The following is a 22,180-nucleotide window of genomic DNA, read 5'->3' as shown; positions in this document are numbered from 1 at the left end:
CTGTACTAGGTGTTGAGGATACAGAGGAGACTAAGATATAGTTTCTGTCCTCAAGGAGTGCATACTCCAATAGAAGAGACAGACATGAAAAGAGATATCTTCTGTTCTATGCAATAAATGGTATCAAAGAGGCATATATGAGTAAAGAAGTTTGGAGTTACAGTGGAAGGAAGCATGAATAAATAATTATGTTGCTATGACAGCAAGGTTATTTTCCTTTTTCTTTTCTCTAGTTGGAGAACATCAATTAACAGGCCATAAGGTGGCAGTTAAAATTTTAAATAGACAGAAGATTCGCAGTTTAGATGTTGTTGGAAAAATAAAACGAGAAATTCAAAATCTAAAACTCTTTCGTCATCCTCATATTATCAAACTGTAAGTATTTTTGCACTTGATAATATAAAAGAGAAACTGTCTTGAAATATTATATTTAATAATTATTTATTTTTAGTTAAACTTTTATAAATATACAATTTTTTCATATTTATATTTAGCAAGTGTTAATTCATTTAACCTCATCAATCCTTTTTTGCATACTTCTGGTTTAGAATTAAAAGTCTAATTGTAAATTGGCTCATCGCTAATATTAGTGTTGAAGGTCATTTAGTACTTTGCTATTTCTAGATTTCTTTTATAATTATTTTCTAGTCACTTTTAATTAACATACCAAGATATTTTCTTTATGGAAAAGGTAGACAGTTACTATTAAAGATTATCTGCCATAGTATTGAATATTATTTGCCAAACTGCAATCATTACTTTAATTACTGATCGTAAAGCCCTTAGGAAGGCAAATGATTTTTTTTCTTTTTGGATAAGACAAGTTACAAACTTAGAAGATAAGTAAATTAAGAGTTTAATAAATACACTAAGTAATTAAATTGGAAGGTAAATAATTTAAAATCAGCTAGACCCATAGACAATTTAGACATTAAGTATGCAGCAGTGTTCCTTTACATCATTTGAAGTTATGTTTAATATTTATTGTGAAAATGTAATATGCTAAACACTGAAAACTGTCTTTACTTTTATCTTAAAGCTTGGATAGAGTTTAATAAAATAAATATTAATTTTATTGACTACCTGATAATGGCTAGAAACTGTACTGAGCATTCTACATACATAATTTCACTTCATTCTCACAATAAGCATATAAGGAGTATTATTATCCTCATTTTATTGATAAGAAAATTGTATGTCTAAAGAAGATCAGCAGCTTGTCCAAGGTTAAATAGCTAGTAAGTTGCAGAGCTAGTAGTTGTGTTCATATCTGATTTCAAATGCCATGCTGTTAATTTCTGCTCCAGTACTGAGAAAACTGAGATGACAAGCAGTAGTATTAATATCTTTGAGGCTTTGTTTGCTAGGTCATTATAGTCAGAGGTTATATTTAGCTTAAACTTTGTTAGTGAGTAATCTTTAGATGTCAGCATTGATGGGGAACTACTTGATAACCCTCTAGAGGTATGTTGTCTACCTAATAACAAGGCTGCGTAGTAGCTGTGGTAGGGAATAGTGTCCCTCAGTCCCAAGATGTCCTAATCCCCAGTGAGTATGTTATATTACATGGCAAAGGAGAAGTCCAAGGTTATGGATGGATTTAAGGTTGCTAGTCAGCTGACAAAAATAGGGGGATTTTCCTGGGTTATCTGGGTGGTCTGAGTGTAATACAATGGTCCATAGAAGTGGAAGAGGGAATCATAAGCCAGAGGAAGAGATTTGAGGATGGAAGCAAGGTCAGAGTGATGGCATATGAGAAGGACTGAACTGGCTGTGGCTGGCTCTGAAGATGGAGGAAGGGGGCCATGAGCCAAGGATTGCAGATGGTCTCTGAAAGTTGGAAAATACAAAGAAATGGATTTCTTTTAGAGCCTCCAGGAGGCAGTGCAGCCCTGCTATGTCTTGATTTTTTAGCCCAGTGAGGCACGTGTCAGACTTCTACCCTATCAGACTTCTTACCCCTATGTAAGATAATACAGAATACATTCGTGTTGTTTTAAGCACTAAGTATGGCAACAATAGGAAACCAATACAGTAGCATTCTTGAAATCCTTAAATGAATGGCTGATCCAGTTATTGCTGGGATTTGGAACATGCATTTATATATTTCTAGTATTTATAGTATTTCTATAACTAGATACATTTATTGCTAGAGAACCATTGCAAATTGGTATGTTAAATGAGGGTCCCACTCAGTGTATCTTACCAACAGCATGAATATGTCACTGACTGTTCAAAGAAGGCTTTTTTTGGGTTTGGTGTGCCATTGGGTGACCTGTGATGACTCTTTTCTCACATCACTATGATGAAAACTTCATTCTAACAGTAAGCTTCAGTGTCATTTGATCTTCATTTGAAGTTCACTTGATCATAAACGTAAACAGGAAATGAGGCCCCTGAAATTGTATGGCAGTACTTGATTATGAGGTTGTCGTCTAGGACCTGTATTCTAGATAATCCAGAATATGTATATACAGGCTTTTAAAGATTATCATAGGAATTAAAATATCACCTATGAGTTCAGTGACTCACTCTTGTATTCTTTGTTTCCTTAACTTTAAAATGGGGATACCCCATGGTGCTATTTGAGGATTAAATGTGTTCTTACTGTTACAATGCCTGCTATTAGATGTGCATTGGCCCAGAAGCAGGAATTGGCAGGCTGCAAGCTGATTCCAGTCCTCTCATGATTCCGAATGATTTTCAGTTAATTGAAACAGCTCATGTCTGACTTCAGCTCCATGTTAGTAATGACTTTATTCTAGTTACTGAATGACTTCTAAGCTAAGTCTCTTTGCTCTTCCTTACTGAGTGGTCACTTCCTATAAGAGGAGAAAACTGGGAAACCAGACTAAAAATGTCACGTGCCAAAGTGAGAATGGAGAGGGGAGAGATCTCTGTATTTTCCTTGTTTCCTGACTTCACCACTTTTAGAATGCCAACCCTGAAAGATCCCAGGGAACCTTTGTCCATTTAGGGTATGAGTTCTAGTTCCTGTTCTGTTCCTATAAACACAAATCAGATTTTGTCAATAAGCAGTTGCAGTTGTCGTGAGGATTTAGAAGCTTATTTTTGATGTTATAACTACTAGTGTTTTCTTCCTTCCATTTCTGTAATTACTTATAATTGTTTGATTTTGGTTTGATTACTTATATCATTCTGTTTTAGAATTATTTAATTATTTGCTGTTTTGTGAGGGAGTTATAGAATGTTCTCAATACTACTCAAAGGTAATTGGCAGAGGTGAATTTAATGTTTAAAGCTTCTGGCTTCCAGCCTTGAGCTTATCCATTCTGCCACATTTCCTCTTTAATTGTGGATCTGAATTTTTTTAAAAAAGGCACTCATGTATTCTTGCTACACAACAAGCTTACTGACATAGCCTTTAACAGCGTCAGTGATTTAAACAGGGAGAGAGACCTGATCCTTTTAGTCGTTTTGTTTGTTCTCTGCAGTCTTGGACTAACTGCCAAGAATAGTTTCCTTGCTACAGAATGGGCTTCTAGAGTAAGCAAGAAAGTTTGAAAAGTAAATACTAAGAATGAAGGTTATATATCGCACAATTTCTCTATTAATTCCAATTGAAAAAACCCCACTGGGAGAAAATTAAAAGGAATAAACAGGATTGAAAGGAAACTCCAAACTTTCCCATGAACTAGAATTTGTTGAAATGACTTTTGTCCTTGTTTTTCATTCCCCCATGGTTCTTAGGGAAACTTCATTTTAACTGGTCAAAGGATCAATACTTTCTAATTTGGTAGAGATGGTTTTGCCTGCCAACTCTTAAAAATGTTTATCTTATCCGACCTACGGACAGCTTTTAACATTATTCACCACTACCACCTTGAAATGTTGTAGTCTCTAGGTCTCCGTGGGACCACAGTCTTCTGATTTTCTTTTTACATTCTTGCCTCTTCTTGAGACTTTCTATTCTGGGTCCCTTGTTATCTGCCTGGCCATTAGATATTGATGTATTTCAGCATTCTGAGCTAGAGTAATCTTAGTGAACCCTTTTTGGGTGTCATTTGTCATCTCTATCTTAAAAGTTTACAAATCTATATTGCTCCTGAATTCTGGACACATTTATCGAACTATTTATTGGGTGTTTCCATTCTGGAGTCACAGAGTCATCTGAAACTAAGTTGAACTTTTTATCCCATATATACGTATTTTTTGTGCGTGAATGAAAATACCATTCACACAGCTTCCTAAGCCTAAAACTTGGGCATCACATTTAACTCCTCTTCCCTCGCCCCTTACATATAATTGATCATTAAGTTCTGCCACTCTTAATCTTGAGTGTCCCCTGAATCTGTTCACTTCTCTCTGCTCTTATTGTCAGGTCAGCACCTTCTCTTGCTTGCTATATTTCAACTGCTGCTTCTGCTTGGAAAACTTTACCTATATCTCCCTTCCTCTAGGCTTCCAATTCCAACGTCCTTTAAATATCAGCTTTTAAATGCAACTACCTCTAGAAAAACTGCTTTGCCCTAGTCCTAACACTGGGTTAGGTTTCATCCTCTCGGTCCTGGAGCACCCAGAATTTCAGCTTTTCCAAAGTCCTGGGCATTATATTGTAATTGGTCATTTTCGTATTAGTATCGCTATGAGACTGAATTCTTTAGGAGCAGAAGCTATGTTTGTTTTTTCTTTTATTCAGCAAATTTTTACTGGGCACCTAGTATCTGATAGGTAAGGCATTGGGGGTACAGTGGTAAAAGACAGCGTCTCTGCCCTTGTGGAGTTTATGTTCTAGGGGTATCTAGCAGTTCTCGATAGTAAGTAAACAAATTAACCAGACTGTTTTAGGCACTGATAAGTGCTATGAGGAGAGTGAAACAGGGTGCGGTCCTAGGGTGTGCCGAGGAAGGAGGAGGTGCTAATTTAGATTGGGTTGTTAAGAAAGCTTCACTGAGAGGTAAGGTTTGAGCTAAGACCTAAAGGATGATAAAGATCTAGCCATTTGAAAATCGGGGGACAGAGTGTTTTTAAAGCAAGGGGACCAGCAACCTCAGAGTTGCTGAGGTTGAAACAAAGTTCGAGTATTATAGGAAAAAGAAGATTGCTATAATGTCTGGAGTGGAGTGAATGATGGAAAGAGAGGTAGTTCATGAGGTCAGAGAGTAGACATGGACCACATATCATAGAATCTTGAAGACCTTGCTGATTTTGGATTCTGTTCAAAATGGGAAGCTTTCAGAGAGCTGGGGGAGTGACATGATATGACCATAGTGTGGAATGGGTACAGAGGCAGAAGTGGAAGCAGAGAGACCAGTTAGGAAGCTGTTGCTATGGTCCAGCTGACAGATTAATGGTGGCTTTAGCCAAGTGGTGGTATAGATTTGTGCCGTCCAATACAGTAGCCACTAGCCATATGTGACATAAATTTAAATTAAATGAATTAAAAATTTTGGTTCTCTGGTCACACTATCCACATTTCAAGCGCTTAATAGCCACATGTGGCTAGTGGCTATCGTATTGGACAGAGAAGATATAAAATATTTCCATCATTGCAGAAAGTTGTATCTGACAACACTGGTCTAGCTGGAGGTAAATCTGTCAATTCAATATATATTTTGGAGGTAAAACTAATAAATTATTGAGGAAAAGAAAGGGAGTGAGGACCCTCCCCCCACTTTTTTTTTTGCCTGAGCAACTGGGATTTTGGGTTTTGGCTTGAAAAACTAGGTGTTGATAATGATACCATTTTCTGAGATACGAAGAATGGGGGAGAACCATGTTGGGATACAGGTGAACATTAATGGTCTGCTTTGGCTGTGTTAAGTTGAGAATCCTATAAGATATCCAAGTGGAGATGTCCAATACCATCTTTATCTCTCCAACACCTAGTATAATACTAGGTGTTCAGTGATTACTTACTGCATATATAAGGAAGTAACATGTGAACAAGGTCCTGATGATTCTAGGAGGACAGCAAAGCAAAAGAATGAAAGTGTAAAGAACATGGTGTGGTGGGAACAAACAGTCTGGTTTGTCTCATGTACAGAGTATGTATAGGGAGATGGAGGAAAATGAGGCCAGAGTGTTAGCTTGTTGATCCATTCATTCAACAAATGGTACCATTTAGGTACTGGGGATACACCAGCAAACAAAAAGAGACAACAACAAAATTTCTGCTATTATGAAGCTCATATTTCTGTGTGTGTGTATTTTTTGTGTGTGTGTGTAGTGGGTGGCGTTGAAGAGATAGACAATAAATGCTATGTCAGTAAAATATGTTATATGTTAGACAGTGAAGAGGAGAGGGAATATGCCTGCAGATATCTGGAGGGGGGAAATAACAGATGGTGAGAACAGCACATACAAAGGTTCTGAGGTGGAAATTGCTACAGGCAGTAGTAGGTAGATCATAGTAGCAGAGTGATCTAGGGGGAATTGGAGTAAGAGATGTGGTCAGAGACATAAAGGGGAGCCAGATTGTGTAGGATATACTAGACCACTGTAAGAGCTTTGGCTTTTAACTCTGAGTAAAAGAGAAGCCATTGGCAAGTTTTGACCACAGGTGTCATGTGACCCGACTTACATTGAAGCAGGGAAATCAGTTAGGGGTCAATTGCAGTATTCTGAGCAAAAGAGATGGTGGCTTGGAATAGAGCATAGTGTGGAGGGTGTTGAGAAGTAAGCATATTTTGTATATATTTTCAAGATAGAGAACAGCGTTTGCTGACAGATTAGATGTAGGCTGTGGAAGGAGAGAAGTCAAGGATGACTCCAAGGTTAGCTGGCGTGGGCAAATAAAAAAATGGAGTTGCCGTTAATTGAAATGGAAAAGATTGTAGGAGGAACAAGTTTGAAGTGGGATGTTAGGTATCAAGAATTCGATTTTGGTTTTTTTGAAGTTGAAATGTTTATTAGGCATCCAAGTAGAGATGCAAGTAGGTTATTTGATATGTGAGTCTGAAGTTAAGGGGAGAGGTATAAACCAGAGATAAATTTGGAAGTCATCAGCGTATAGATGGTATTTAAGATATTTAAGGCCCAAAGACTAGATGATGTCACCAAGGATGTGCATATAAATAAATAAGAATTCTAGGGAGTGATCTCTATGGCAGTATGATGTTAAGATGTCTGGGAGATGAGGAGGAACCAGCAAAGGAGAATGAAAGTGAACAGTTAAAATGATTGGAGGAAAACCAAGAGAATTTGGCATCTTGAAGCCAAGGGGAAAATGTGTTTGAAGAAAGAGAGATTATTAACTGTTGCTATACTGCTGAATATTGAGTAAAATGAGGCTGAGAAGGAAGAGCTAATTATAGAAACCAAGTCCTTTAGTAGGTGGGGCAAAGGAATCCAGTGCATAATTGGAGGAGTTAGTCTTAGACAGTATATGACCATGGAATGAGTCATTGTGTGTGGTAGAGGGAAAGAGAGTTAGAACTGAGGAGTGAAGGAAATTAGAGGGCATGTATTGGACAGATCATCTAGATGGATATTTTGTTCACCCAGAATGATGACAGCATTAGCAGTGGGGAAAGAGACATTAAGTCAAAATGGGAGGGAGTTGACAATGAGGTTGGTTGATGACTATAACAAGAAAAGGTATTGGGTAGTGTGATCTGGTGGCCTGCACTTCAGAGACAGTGGGTTTTTGAGGGAATATTTCCTTTAGACCGTAGTTCATTACTAGACTATGGAAATTGGCCAGCATTTAATTTTTCATTGTGAGTTAATAAAATCTAGGCTGTGATCAGTAATGACTGCTAATATCTCAAAAAAGAGGCAGATATCCTGCACCTGTGGCTGGAAGCACATACCACCATCTAGTCTTTAAGAAGAAAATTAAAATCAAACTGAAATCTGGTCAGGCCTCTGGATCCAACAGTATTTACTGAAGACTGCAATATACTCGGAGGAATCAGCAACTACATTTATTAGAATTGTATCACTTTTCTCTTTTATCCCAAAGATGTACAGAGCAGAAAAGTGACTGAAAATTGTTACTAAATCAGATCAGCCTACAGTGAAGTGACACAGCGGGTGGTCCGGCCCCTCAGTATTCATTTTATTCAATTAGAATTTGCTGGGCTTCCCTGGTGGCGCAGTGGTTGGGAGTCCGCCTGCCGATGCGGGGGGGCGTGGGTTCGTGCCCCAGTCCGGGAGGATCCCACGTGCCGCGGAGCGCCTGGGCCCGTGAGCCATGGCCGCTGAGCCTGCGTGTCCGGAGCCTGTGATCCGCGGCGGGAGAGGCCATGGCGGTGAGGGGCCCACGTACCGCAAAAAAAAAAAAAAAAAGTTTGCTGCCTGTTAGGGCTGCTCTTACAGAACCATCTTTTTTCTCGAGTTCTCAGAGAAGATTCCCCTTTCACAGTTCATTTGCAGTAGACTCAGCCTTATTTGCCAGTTATATTATTCTGTGTGAAGTGGGGTACCTTGTCATTTTTCATCCCCAGGACTGACGATGGCTATTATAAATATTTCTTCTGAAAGTCTGTAATCATTTTCAATACTACAGCTTTAATTTTTACTTTTTTCTATTGTTTTAATTGAAGCATAGTTTATTTACAATGTTGTGTTAATATTTTACTTTTTGCAAGTGTTTAATTTATACATGATGTGTCCTCTTTTAAAATATATAGTATATAGTTATATCACCAACTTCCTAGTCATTTTTTCCCTCCTCTTTAATGAAGACTAGTAACCAGAACCGCCATTTCGAACATACTCTCTTTTTTTGCACATTAATAATAAAAGTTGCCCCATCTGGGTGGACTAATTACCAAAATGTTCCCCTGCTTCTGGCACATCCTGTGTCAAGGTATACTGCCTACAGGGGGGCATCTGAGCCACTTCTCAGCCCCTGCTTGTGCCTTCCACTGGGTGCCTTTAAGGCATGCAGAACTGCCAGCTACACTTAGTGGCTTTAAATAGCAACTCAGTGTAAATTAGATACTGCTCATGATTAACCAGATTATAAATAATTCTTTATAAATAAAGCAGAGTAGAACAATTTTTCTTTTATATGTGTTAAATGCAACCTTCATTTAAAACATTAATATTATATTGAACTTGTATTTAAAGTTTTCAAAACTCTGGTACAATTGTGTGTGTATGTGGAAGTTGTAGTTTTTTAGGAAAAATTTTATTTTGTCAAATAGAGCTAAGGTTCTTTATTGTTTTATGTGCTCAGCTTTGAGTGCCTAGAAAACGTACATATATATTTTCACACACATAAACACATACACATGCGTAAATACATACATCTATTTAATTTTTTATTATGGATATTTCATAATGAATACGACAGTAAAGTGATGAAGCCTCATTTATCTGTCATGCAGCTTCAGCAGTTATTAGTGTATTGTTTTATCTGCTTCCTCCTACTTCTCCCACCCCAAATTATTTTGAAGCAAATCCCAAATAGTATGTTTTTAGTCTGTAAATTCTTCAGTATCTACTGTGGAATTTAAAGGCTCTATTTTAATAAAACAAGCACAGTTCAGTATCACACCTAAACAGAATACTATGAACTCTCCAGTCAGTATTCAGACTTTCTTGATTGTTTCATAAATGGTTTTTAAAGTTGGTTTGTTTGAACTGGAATGAAAACAAGTCTATACAGTATAATTGGTCAATATGTCTCTTGATTTGCTTTTAATCTATACCTTCCCCTCCCATTTTTTTGCATTTCATTTTTTTGAGGAAAGGATCATTTGTCTACTTTATAGATTTTGCTGATTTGTATCCCTTTTGGTATCATTTTACCTTTCCAAGAATATTTTTCACTTAGGTTTAAATATAAGCTACCTCATCTCTATAGACTACAAACAAATTTTTGTTTAAATGGAAAAATTGATGCTTAATTTAGTTGTTGAGGAATGAAGGATTTCCTAAATTTTATAAACATGAAAGGGGGGATCTGGAGGGAAGTCTGTAAGCCCTGGGAAGTAATTGAGTTTTGTGAAGCTCCGTGTTTATGGCTCTGTGATTATTTTGATAACATTATATAAGTTGTTGCCATCTTAAAATATTGTAGAATATTGGAATATCAATTTATAGCAAGAATGGAGGTACTAGGTTGATTCTGGTTAAAGTAACATTTTTTATTAAATTTTTTCATTTACAAAAAAGATACCAGGTGATCAGCACTCCAACAGATTTTTTTATGGTAATGGAATATGTGTCTGGTGGTGAATTATTTGACTACATCTGTAAACATGGACGGGTGAGTAACATGCTGTTTAGTACAATAAGCCCTTAAGCTAAAAAAGAAGAAAGTAGTGAGAAATAGCAAACCACAAATGTATCTTCAGAGTCGGGGTTGCTTCTGTAATAATGTCTAACTAAACATACAGAGTATTAGATATATTTTTCCTTAAAAAGTACACCTTATGAAATACTGATTTTAGGAAATATATTCCACTTAACTGCCAACGTGAAAAGCCTGTGGTTTTCAAAATGAAAAATCTGTTCCATAACATCATATCGACGCTTCAGTTATTTCCTTTTCTTAGCAATTTCACGTAAGTTCTGTTTTAGACTATGTTTTACTTGTTGATTCCCTGAAACACTGTGCACACTTAGTAATATTAATTGAAAATGAACTGCCTAGCAGCAAAGAAAAACCTGTTGATTGACATGTTGAGCTTGAATGCAAGTTTTTGGCTTGTTTGTCTCATTTGTTGAGAATTCTGGCACAGTTCTAATTAGTGTACTCAGTTATATTTAGGCTGATTATAAAACTAAAACTTTTGCTATGTAGATGTCCCCAGTGTTCTTAGTGCAGTTTCTTTTATACCTGATAGGTTGAAGAGATGGAAGCCAGGCGCCTCTTTCAGCAGATTCTGTCTGCCGTGGATTACTGTCACAGGCATATGGTCGTTCATCGAGACCTGAAACCAGAGAACGTGCTATTGGACGCACACATGAATGCCAAGATAGCTGATTTTGGTATGCAACTCCAGGGTTGTTGAGAAGTGTGCTAGCTGCCTTTGCAGGTGTGTCAGTACCAACTCTTAATGAACTAAGAACTTTCAACTTCATTGATGTAAATCCTATACCATGAAAAGGGATTAGTTGGACAGTCTGCACACTAGCTTGCTCTATTCATTTAAACCACTTTTTAAAAATGCAAGTATTTCTAGAGACATTCAGAGGGCTTGCATCAAGGTAAATCCACTCCATCTGCGTTGCTTCCTCAGGAAATGAGACTTAACTGTTTTTTTGTGAGGGCCACAAACTCCTTGGAAAATCTAATGAAAGTATGGGCACTTTCCCTGATAAATGCACTTAAATGGAGGTACGTGAAAATTTGCACGCAGTTTTGGAGCGTTGCAGTCCTTCTGAATTGATCGAGGAGGAATGTCAGTGGACTACGGGTAACAGGTAACAACTTGGTAGAAGAGTAGGAGTTTTTGTTGGTGGTAAAATAAGAGGGTAAAATGTAATTTTTATGCCCCAATCACTTTCTGGGATAAACATACCTGGACAGGGTGCCGTAGTAGAGGAGAGGATCAGAAAGTGAGAAATTTATAGAAAGAGATGAAAAGGTATCAGAGTTCAGCATTACTTATTTAAAATTTTTGTCTGTACCTTGTCTTTAATCTAAAAGCCAGGGAAGTCATTTTCCTATTTCTCTTCCTTCTCTAAATCACAAAGCTCATTTACTGCTGTAGTGCAACTAGATTTCTGGTTCAATGGAATGTTTTTCTATGTTGAATTAAAGCTCTGCAAATTAAAAACTTTTGGAACGTAATATTTATAAATTGGAGCCTATCTGATTTCTACTTAGAGATATTTAAAAATGCCTTTGAAAGCAGAGTATAAAAAAGTAATCGTAGTCTCTATTTTCTTTCATTTGCAGACGTGGGTAAATAATATTTTGATGCTTTTATGTTTGGAAAAGTTCATATAATTTAGAATAACCTCATATTTGTGAAGTGAATCAACATTCTTATTTAGAAAAGGAGTTTAATTTCAATCTTAGGCATGGTGTGCTTTGGCTTTTTTGTCATGTATGAGCACTCTGAAATGGAGTCTTTCTAGTCCAACAAATGCTTTCTACTGCTTTTAAAAATAAACATTATGATATGTGAGGCATTACAGACTTGACGTTTTTCCTTATGCATTTATCTGTATTTAGTTTTAAACATATGTAGCACCAGGTAAACATATTACTCTTATTTTTAGGATTATCTAATATGATGTCAGATGGTGAATTTCTGCGAACTAGTTGTGGCTCCCCAAATTATGCAGCACCTGAAGTCATCTCAGGCAGGTAATAATATATCAGTGAAGAGTAAGCTTTTTGTAATGCTTTGTTCATTCTGATAACATTTAACTATAATACACTCTCTTTGGAAGATAAGATTTTTAACATAATAGAAACATATTGTCCCTTTAGTTTTTCTATTGTTGAAGAGAGATTACTTATATTAAACAATTTTTTAAAACATTTGATTTAGATTTTGTTATGAATGTATTTAAGGAGTTTTTCCACTAAAAACTGCAACAAAACTTGATTTATTTTTTTCATTTTAGAAAATTGCAGCTAGGAGAGCAAGCATTTGCTGCATTTAAGCTAGTGTCATTACTTCTCAGACATAGTCCTTTAATAATTCTGTATATACTCTTTTATAAAGCATACAGAGTATTATTTTTATGTTTTGTCTTTAGAAGAATGAGGTTTTCTGGGGGGACAGTATTGTCATTTCATGAAGTTAACTGCACAAGAGAAGACCGTGTAATTTATTCATGTAACTTACTCATTGGTACATTTTTAAAATGTTTATACAGAGTGCAGTGATAAATTCAAGTCTTCTGTGGTGACCAATGTCTGATTTTAAAAGTGTACAGAATTCTATGAGAGAAAATAAAGAAAAGGGATTATTGCAGATATAGCAGTTTGGACTATACAGCAAACAATATAAATAATGGACAGCAATTTTTATTGAAATGGAGTGTATTTTTTTAATTGGAATTGTAGAGATCTACTTTGTTACCTCAGACTTAGGTTTGAGTTTGGTAATGTGCTATCAGTGGAATCTTAATAATGTAGAAAGGTGAGAGGAAAAAGGAATAACATTCTAGGCATAGGTTTTCTGGATAAAGGTAATCTTAGTCCCAGGGGCTACCAAGTGGTTGGAATGAAAGTAGTAGGTACCCAGGATAATGTGATACAGCATGAATACTGTGAAAGAAATTGCAGTAGGACTAGTTAGGTACTTTACTATTCCAAATATTCTTTAAAATAGGTGTGCCAGGCATAAACATTCTATTATATATGCATTTTCTTTTAATAGCTTTATGGTAAGAAGATTTAGCCTATACACTATATAGTATTGCTTTTCTTCAAATTTATGGTCGTCTACTTCGATGTTTCTATCAAAAATCAACCATAGAAAGTTTTATATTTTTTAATGAGTCAATTAGTAAGCTCAGTTTAGTTTGTGTCAAAAAATAAAAATACTGTTTTCTCTTGGGAAGTTTGAATAGTATTTGGTTAGATCACTTATTCTTTCTGGGGAACAACCATTGAGTGTTGTGGAGTGGCCACGGACTTCACTAAAGACCTTGGGAAGCAATACATATACAGTCTGTACTGTGTATATAGGTACACATAGAAACAGGGTACACGTAGATGGGAAGTGACACTTGCATTTCAGGTTTGTGTTGTCATCTTTTCCCCTAGATTGTATGCAGGTCCTGAAGTTGATATCTGGAGCTGCGGTGTTATTTTGTATGCTCTTCTCTGTGGCACCCTCCCATTTGATGATGAGCATGTGCCTACGTTGTTTAAGAAGATCCGAGGGGGTGTTTTTTATATCCCAGAATATCTCAATCGTTCTGTTGCCACTCTCCTGATGCATATGCTACAGGTTGACCCCCTGAAACGAGCAACTATCAAAGACATAAGGTGAATATCTTTTTGTTGCTATTAAGTACATATTCTAGTATTAATATTAGTACCACTACCTGAATGGCTGCTTTATGTTAGGCACTGTAACACTTGATTTTGTACGAATTTTACTTTCCTTATTACATAAAGCTGATCCTGTCACTCAACTTTTAAATATTTCAGATTGTTTCCCAAACTTTTCAGTTTAGGTAGCAAAGCCTACAAGGCCCTTCATAGTTAAGGCTCAACGCCGTACCCCTTATACCAGAGCTTCAGCCACAGTGAACTTTTCCTTGTTCCTCAAACATAATGCATATTTTACGCCTCATGTCTTTGTTTATATTATTCCCTTTGCCTCTGATGCCTTTTCTGCATTTTTGGACCTGAAAGATTTCCATTCATCCTTTAAAATTCTGCTCACTTATCACCTTCCTTGTGAAATCACTTCTGATTCTCCTGAGCAGTTTTAGTTGCTTCCACTTCTGTGATTTCCACATTTTGTTCATGCTTTCATTCTTTCATTCTCATTCTGTATCTAGTTGTTTTCAGTGTATCTTTCTCCTCTCTTGTAACTATAAAAGGGTAGAGAGAGTGTCTTATCATCTTTGTATATACAGTGCTAGAAGGCCTAGAAATATAGTGTACACTCAGAAAGTATTTGAATAAGTTTCAAATGGAAAAACAGGGTGAGAGTTATATATTTTACATACGGTTGATGAAATAAACCATAAAAATTTTTGCTAAGATTTTGAATCCCAAAATAGCCGCTAGTGGGTTTGCTGAGAAGGATTTCTTGTTATGTGAGAAACTTTGGAAAGTGCAGTTGCTGGTGTTACTGTGAATATGACCTTTATATAGCACACACAAGTCAGGATGATTCATTGCCTTCTACTTTTTATTTATCAGTCATGTTTCTTAGAGGGTTTTTTGTTCTCACCTAACATTTCATCAGGTATTTATTTGCAAACGCATTCTTCTGACATCTTTCCAGAATACTTTGCCTTGTCTTCATAAGCCAGAATACGACTCTTGGAACATTTCAGTGGTGGCTGAGGTAGTTGTTTTTGTGACTGCTGCTGATCTCTTTGGCACTCCCGTTGCATTCGTGTACTGTTTTCTTCCCCCAGCCTCTCTTAGTGTTCCAGGCCTCATACCTAAAAATGTAAAATTGTAAATTAGAACCAGATTTAGTTATGGAAATGGACTTAGCAGGGAAAAACTCTGTTGTGTTCATAGTCCTTTAGAATAAATAGTTCAGGGGCTTCCCTGGTAGCACAATGGTTGAGAGTCCGCCTGCTGATGCGGGGGACACGGGTTCGTGCCCCGGTCCGGGAAGATCCCACATGCCGCGGAGTGGCTGGGCCCGTGAGCCATGGCCGCTGAGCCTGTGCATCCAGAGCCTGTGCTCCGCAACAGGAGAGGCCACAGCAGTGAGAGGCCCGCGTACCGCAAAAAAAAAAAAAATTAAAAAAAAAAAAAAAAAGTTCACTTAATTGGCTTTTCCTTAGAAAGAAAATTGGCTTTTCCTTAGAAAAGAAAGTTAAGTATGCTAATATATATGTACTTGCACCTGTTTGTATCAGCACATACGTTGAGAATAGTAAAAGTACTGATTCTGTTATATTAAACAGGTGTCTGTATATTTACACGTTTTAGAAGAAAAATGTAAATAAAAGTCTACTAGGATGAGTTAATTTACACATATGTAGGTGGTATAAAATAGTGGCAACCATCTCTGTACTTAAAATAGTAACTTGAATTTATAGTTTTCATCATTTTTTTATTTATCCATATTCTGTTTATTAACGTTTGGGAATTCTTCATTTGACAAAATATGGTTCAACAGAGTTACTAATTATTAACGATTATTATATAACAGGTATTTTGCTAGGTACTTGACATATTTTATTGCATTGATTCTTAACAGGTAACTATTATTATTCTCATTTTACAAACCGTGAAACTGAAGCTTAGAAAGGTTATGTTTTGATTTATGTATCTGTTTGTCCCTATTAAATTTTAGGGTCCTTTAAATTAGGGACCAAGTATTAATATGTTCTAGGCATTGTGCATTTGATATGAATTAGGTTTTGAGTAAATGTGTATTTGTGAAAATTACCCAGCTAATAAGAGGCAGGCAGAAGTAGGGCTCAGATATTGCCTGATTCAGAACCTGTACTACTTCCACTAATCCAGCTTGGCGCACCAGTTCTGTGGCATCCAGCCTTTCTCCAAAATACCATGATATGTTATATTTCTCTCATGTTACCACATTCCGTCTTATAGTTACAGGCACACCTAGTTTTACTGTGCTTCGCTTTACTGTGCTGTGTAGATACTGTGTTTTTTACAAATTGAAGGTTTGTGGGAACCTTGTGTTGTCAGATGATGGTTAGCATTTTTTATCAATAAAGTGTTTTTTAATTAAGGTATACACACTGCTTTTTTAGACATAATGCTGTTGCAAACATAATAGACTACAGTATACTCTAAATGTAATTTTTATATGCACTGGGAAACCAAAATGTTGGTGACTTGCTTTATTGCAATATTCGCTTTATTGCAGTGATCTGGAACCAAACCAGCAATCTCTCTAAGGTATGCCTGTATTTTTGTACAGATCTTTTTTGTCTTTTAAGATGGTAAGCTATTGGAGGTTAGAAAATATATCTCAGTATTTATTCGTTCACTTAATCATTTTTGCTTTTATTTCTTTAACAATTATTTATTTAACATCTACTCTGTTTAAGGTCCTATGCTAGGTGCTGGGAATATATTGGTAGGCAAGACAGACATTGTCTTCAGGAAAATCACATCTTTAAGTGCTGTAAGCTTAGTATTACTGTTAATGTTATTGTGGTTAAAAGTGAGTGTCTGAAGTTCAACTGTCTAATTACAAATTCTGATTCTTTGTTTACTAGCTATTGGCATATTCCTTATAACTCTTCGTGCTTTAGCTACATCATATATAGTGGATTTGTTTGGCGGATAGCCTTAGGTTGAACCATATGAATTGACTATTTCTGTAGGTCTAAGCACAGCTGAATATTAGAAATTGCAAACATTCATCCTAATATAATTAAAGCTTTTAGACTAATGCCCAGCATACAATATTAGCTATTAATATTATTTTAAAGTGAATATATAAGGACCTTTGAGCTGCACTTAAAGAAGTTTGCACACATTGTGAAGTTTCTAAAATTTGATTGGTAGTCATCATAACTCATTTAGTCTTAAGTCATATATCAAAATCAGGTACTAGGCAATAGTGACAGAAAGACATAATTTCTGGTGGCTGTGTAGTAACCCATATGAAATGAATTGATTTTGTCTCAGGTGAACCTTCATAAACATCCTGGTTACTGCTTACCTTGGTCAAGTTAATTTAGAAATTGACTCCTGAAAATTAAAAGCTGGGCGTATGACTTTTTTTTTTTTTTTTACATGTGGAGGGTTGCTTTATTATTATAATTATTTTTTTAAATTGAAGTATAGTTGATTTACAAGGTCATGTCAGTTTCAGATGTACAGCACAGTGACTCAGTTACACACACACATATATGTATATATATGTATGTATATATTCCTTTTCGGATTCTTTTCTGTTATAGGTTTTTACAAAATACTGAGTATAGTTCCCTGTGCTATACAGTAGGTTCTTGTTGCTTATCTATTTTATATATAGTAGTGTATATATGTTAATCCCAACCTCCTAATTTATTCCTCCCCCAGCCCCAAAGTATGGCTTTTTAATCGGCACTGTTATTATTATGAAGAACTGTGGTTCTTTTTCTGAATTAATTGGAAATGAAAATTTAGATTACTTCTCTATTTATTTTTTTAAACATTTATTGGTATAATTCACATACCATAAATTTGCTTCTTTAAATTGTATGATTCAGTGGTTTTTAGTATGTTCACAAAGTTAAACTGTCATCACCACTGTCTAATTCTAGAACATTTTTCTCATCCCCCAAAGAAACTCTATACCCATTTCCTCCTCCTTGCAGCCCCTGGCAACCACTAATCTACTTTCTGTCTTTATGGATTTCCCTCTTTTGGACATTTCATATAAATGGAATCATACGGCATGTGGCCTTTTGAGTATGGCTTCTTTCACTTAGCATGATGTTTTCAGTGTTCTTTCATGGTGTAGCATGTATCAGTACATCGTTACTCTTTTGCTTGAAAAATATTCCATTGTTTAGATATACTAAATTTTGTTTATCTATTCATCACTTAATGGATATTTGAGTTGTTTCCACTTTTTGGCTCTTATATAATGTGGCCATGAACATTTATGTATAGGTTTTTAAATGGTCATATGTGTTTATTCCTCTTGTATAGATGCCTAGAATTTGTAATTGTTGTACGTTGTTGTTGCTTTGTTTGTTAAGTGATTTTATTGAACTAATTCCATAAGTCTATATTCTTTGTCATGGGTGGCCACTGAAGTCTCTGCTTGGTTAGCTTAATGGTCAGCTAATTATTAGACAAAGCTTTCCTTAAAGGCCTTGATCTAATAAGTCTCCCAGCCTTTGCTGAGTTACTTCGTGTGCATGTTGGGGTATGTCTTCAGTGCTTTAATGAAAAGCTCATAACTCTGCATTTGTTTTCATTCCTGCTAGCACAGAGCCTCAAAGTCAACCAGTGATGAGAAATCAGGGCCTTTCTTGGAAATGAACACAGCCCTGCATTTGTGAGTCCCAGGATTATGTAAGAGTATTTCAAGGACCCCTATGGAATTTACTTCCCTAACTTTTCCTTTTTAGTTTTTTGACGAGCTTCTTGTTTGCTCCAACTCTTATTGCTGCTTTTAGCAGCTGGGATGTTAGACAGTTGCCATTGATTGTTTTTGACAAATGTTCTGGGGAGAAGGCTTTGTAGAGGGAGCTCTGAGTCAGGTCAGATGAAGACAGGGCTTGAGTGTAGAGGTTTCCAGAGATCTGCTAGCCATGTCAAATAACGACAGTTCTCTTGGGATAGGACTTTTGGAGAACTCTAAACCTATTCTTCTCCCCATCCCCCCACCAGTGGTTGCTAGATGCTGGTTTTTTGGGCTACAATGATTGTGAGGCTGTTGGTTTTCAAGGCTACCGTAGAAATGGGGAAAGGAGATGGATATGGAGTAACTTAACGCTTTATTGACTGGGGGATTTTTGCAGAAACTAAGACTTACACCTGTGGCTGTAATACGTCTCTGGTCAAAAATGTGTTAAAGTGTCACAGGTCTCGCTGTTCTTACTGAGACTCGGCCAATTTTTTAAACAAACACTCCTCAGATTATTACAGGCCTTTGGTTAATTTCCAGAGTTCTGAAAAAGTTGATTTTGACAATTTTCACTAGTAATCTCATTTCTGTTATGGAAGAATGAATTTTTGGAGTTCATTCAAAAGTGTTCATCTTCCCTATTTGATATTGATATTTTAAAAACATTAGATGTGTAACAATTTATTTTTTTCTATTATTTCTTTTGAAAAAATTAGTATTCACCAGTCATTTTATTACTAAACATTTATTTAAGTGCTTATTATTATCATGATATAGCAATTAAACACATTTATGAATTCATTTTTGACTTCATTGGCTATTCATCATTTATTCTGCATTTATCGAGCATTTACTCTGTACTGGGTACTGGAATGCAGGTGAATAAGGCATGGTCCCTGTTTCAAGGAGTTCCCAGTTTAGTGGGGAGGATTAAGGAAAAAAAACTGTAACAACTATAAGAAAGTATGAGTGTTATAATAGCATCATCTACTAGAAGCTGTAGAAGTTTCATCTCTGTGTGTATACTCAAGGCCTGGCACACCATCATTTCTCACTTGGGCTATTGCACTAGCATCCTCCTCCTCATCATCATTAGTACTCTTATCTTTTCAATTCAATTTCTTTATCACAAGCAGAATGATCTTTACAGAATGCAGATTAGATCATGTCACGCCTGTCTCTTTAAAATCTTTCAGTTATTTTCATCACCCATAGTTTTGTCCAAAAACCTTTTTTATAGCCTACAGCTGCCAGAAATACCTGATATCTTTTGCCACTCCAACCCGTAACTCATTATGATTTCATGAGTGTGGCCTCAGTTCAGTTCCTTGAACATAGCAAAATTTTTTCTTATCTCAGAGTCTTTGCATGTATTGTTTCTTTTGCTGTGAATACCTGTTCCCCAGCTCTGCTTAGCTGACTTCTAGTCATTCTGCTATCTTCTTAAATATTACTGAGAGTGGCTTCCTTAATCACCTACCTCCCATTCTGAATTATATACTCTTATTTTACCCTGTACTTTTCACTCATAATCTTTATCACAGGATTTTTATATTTGTGTATTTGTAACTATATATTCATTTTTGAGAGTGTTTGTTTAATCTGTATTCAGCTAGAATATAATTTCTGTGAGAAGGAGTGTGCCTTTTTACCACGGTATGTCCTTAGTAAATATTCATAAATGAATTAGTCAATAGAAGGCATTCAGGTAAACTATATACTGATCTAAATTTAGCTTAGAGAGTGCCCAGTTTACCATGTAGTAATGCTTACACAATCTTGACGGCATAGTACATGTTAGTTAAATGAAAAGGGGTGGGATATTCTAGGGTGGCAATAGTAACATCATGTGCAAAGGCCCAGAAGAGTGAGAAAATAAGATCTAGGAGACTGGTTCTCAAACATTTTGGTTTGAGTACCCCTTTACAGTCTTAAAATTGAGGACTCCAAAGAGTCTTTTTTTAAATATAGGTCGTATTTATCAATATCATATTAGAAACCAAAACTGAGAAATTTTAAAAATATTTAATTCACTTAATAATAATAAACCTACTACATGTTATTCTGAATAATATGTCTCTTATGAAAAATAACCTTATTTTCCAAAACAAGAAAATATGGTGACAAGAGTACCTTTATTTTACATTTTTCAAATCCTCTAAATCAGAGACAGCAGCTAGGTTCTCATTATCTGCTTCTTCAGTCATCTGTTGCAATATGCTGTATTAGTTGAAGTCTAGGAAAAATATCAGATCTCAAATAAGTGGTGGGAAAAGGGAGGAACATTTTCATAGCCTTTCAGATAGTTACAGATATTTTTCTTTGATATTAAACCAAAGCTTAACATGTTAATTGCAATATCAAATAAGAAAACATATCAGTGAACTTTTGTACTTTATTACATTAAAATCCACTGGGCTGTTCTGTAATTTGAGTGGATCTTTTGCCCATGTATGATTCTGTAACATCTTGCATTGGTCATATGGAAAATATTGGGTTATTGAGGTAGACTGATATTCCAAATGGTGACACATTTTATTATATAATATCAAATTACAGTCATTATCCTCTTCATGATAAACGTAGTAGTCTTTAAGTATTGAGAAGCTGTCAAACTCTTGGAGACAGACACAAATTATACAAAATTCTAACATTTTGCTTGAAAGCTTGAATTTTATGATTGGCAACAGATACTGCCAGTTGTTTCCTTTGACGTGGCAGGCTCATTTCATTTATTTTTGAGAAAATGTCAGCCAAATACCCAAGTCTGAATAATCATAGTTATTCAAGAGCAGGGACGAATCAACTTACCCAGGGTCCAATAGCTAGTAAGTGACTAGAGACCAGGTCTTTCTGATTCTGTCATATTGTATTACCCCATGTCTGAATTGTTCGGGACTTGCCAAAGCATGTTCTTACAATAGTGTATTGTGGTATTTTTCCTAGAGAGCATGAATGGTTTAAACAAGATTTGCCCAGTTACTTATTTCCTGAAGACCCCTCCTATGATGCTAACATCATTGATGATGAGGCTGTGAAAGAAGTGTGTGAAAAATTTGAGTGTACAGAATCAGAAGTAATGAACAGTTTATATAGTGGTGACCCTCAAGACCAGCTTGCAGTGGCTTATCATCTTATCATTGACAATCGGAGAATAATGAACCAAGCCAGTGAGTTCTACCTCGCCTCTAGTCCCCCAACTGGTTCTTTTATGGATGATAGTGCCATGCATATTCCCCCAGGCCTGAAACCTCACCCAGAAAGGATGCCACCTCTTGTAGCAGACAGCCCTAAAGCAAGATGTCCGTTGGACGCACTGAATACAACCAAGCCCAAATCTTTAGCCGTGAAAAAAGCCAAGTGGCATCTTGGAATCCGAAGTCAAAGCAAACCATATGACATCATGGCTGAAGTTTACCGAGCTATGAAGCAGCTGGATTTTGAATGGAAGGTAGGAAATTGTAGTATATGAAGATCATTTGTAGAAGCCATTTTTTGTGTAGTAAGCTGCTCTGAGCTGCTGAGTTGAGTACTAAGGTCAATACAAAAAAGTT

At 36.1% G+C, this 22,180-nt stretch overlaps 1 protein-coding gene across 8 annotated transcripts in view; it reads left to right on the top strand.

Moving 5' to 3' along the window:
- The window catches only part of PRKAA2 (protein kinase AMP-activated catalytic subunit alpha 2), a 71,179-nt gene that overhangs the window by 31,756 nt on the left and 17,243 nt on the right, over nt 1–22,180 (top strand). For 6 of the 8 annotated variants that reach the window (XR_007477862.1, XR_007477864.1, XM_004273797.4 and 3 more), the window contains 6 exons: nt 234–375; nt 10,090–10,183; nt 10,764–10,908; nt 12,148–12,235; nt 13,649–13,873; nt 21,573–22,077. Coding sequence is in view for 6 of the 8 variants with exons in the window: in XM_004273797.4 (XP_004273845.1) it covers nt 234–375; nt 10,090–10,183; nt 10,764–10,908; nt 12,148–12,235; nt 13,649–13,873; nt 21,573–22,077 (1,199 nt within the window). In the remaining 2 variants the exon portion in view is untranslated. Of the gene's footprint in view, nt 1–233; nt 376–10,089; nt 10,184–10,763; nt 10,909–12,147; nt 12,236–13,648; nt 13,874–21,572; nt 22,078–22,180 lie in introns of those variants that run through there. The other 2 variants (XM_033435415.2, XM_049710992.1) reach the window with 2 other exon arrangements.

The sequence above is a fragment of the Orcinus orca genome, chromosome 1 (assembly GCF_937001465.1).
Source record: "Orcinus orca chromosome 1, mOrcOrc1.1, whole genome shotgun sequence".
NCBI lineage: Eukaryota > Metazoa > Chordata > Mammalia > Artiodactyla > Delphinidae > Orcinus > Orcinus orca.
Note: the sequence above shows the minus strand (reverse complement) of the source record. Positions and strands in the feature narration are given on the sequence as shown.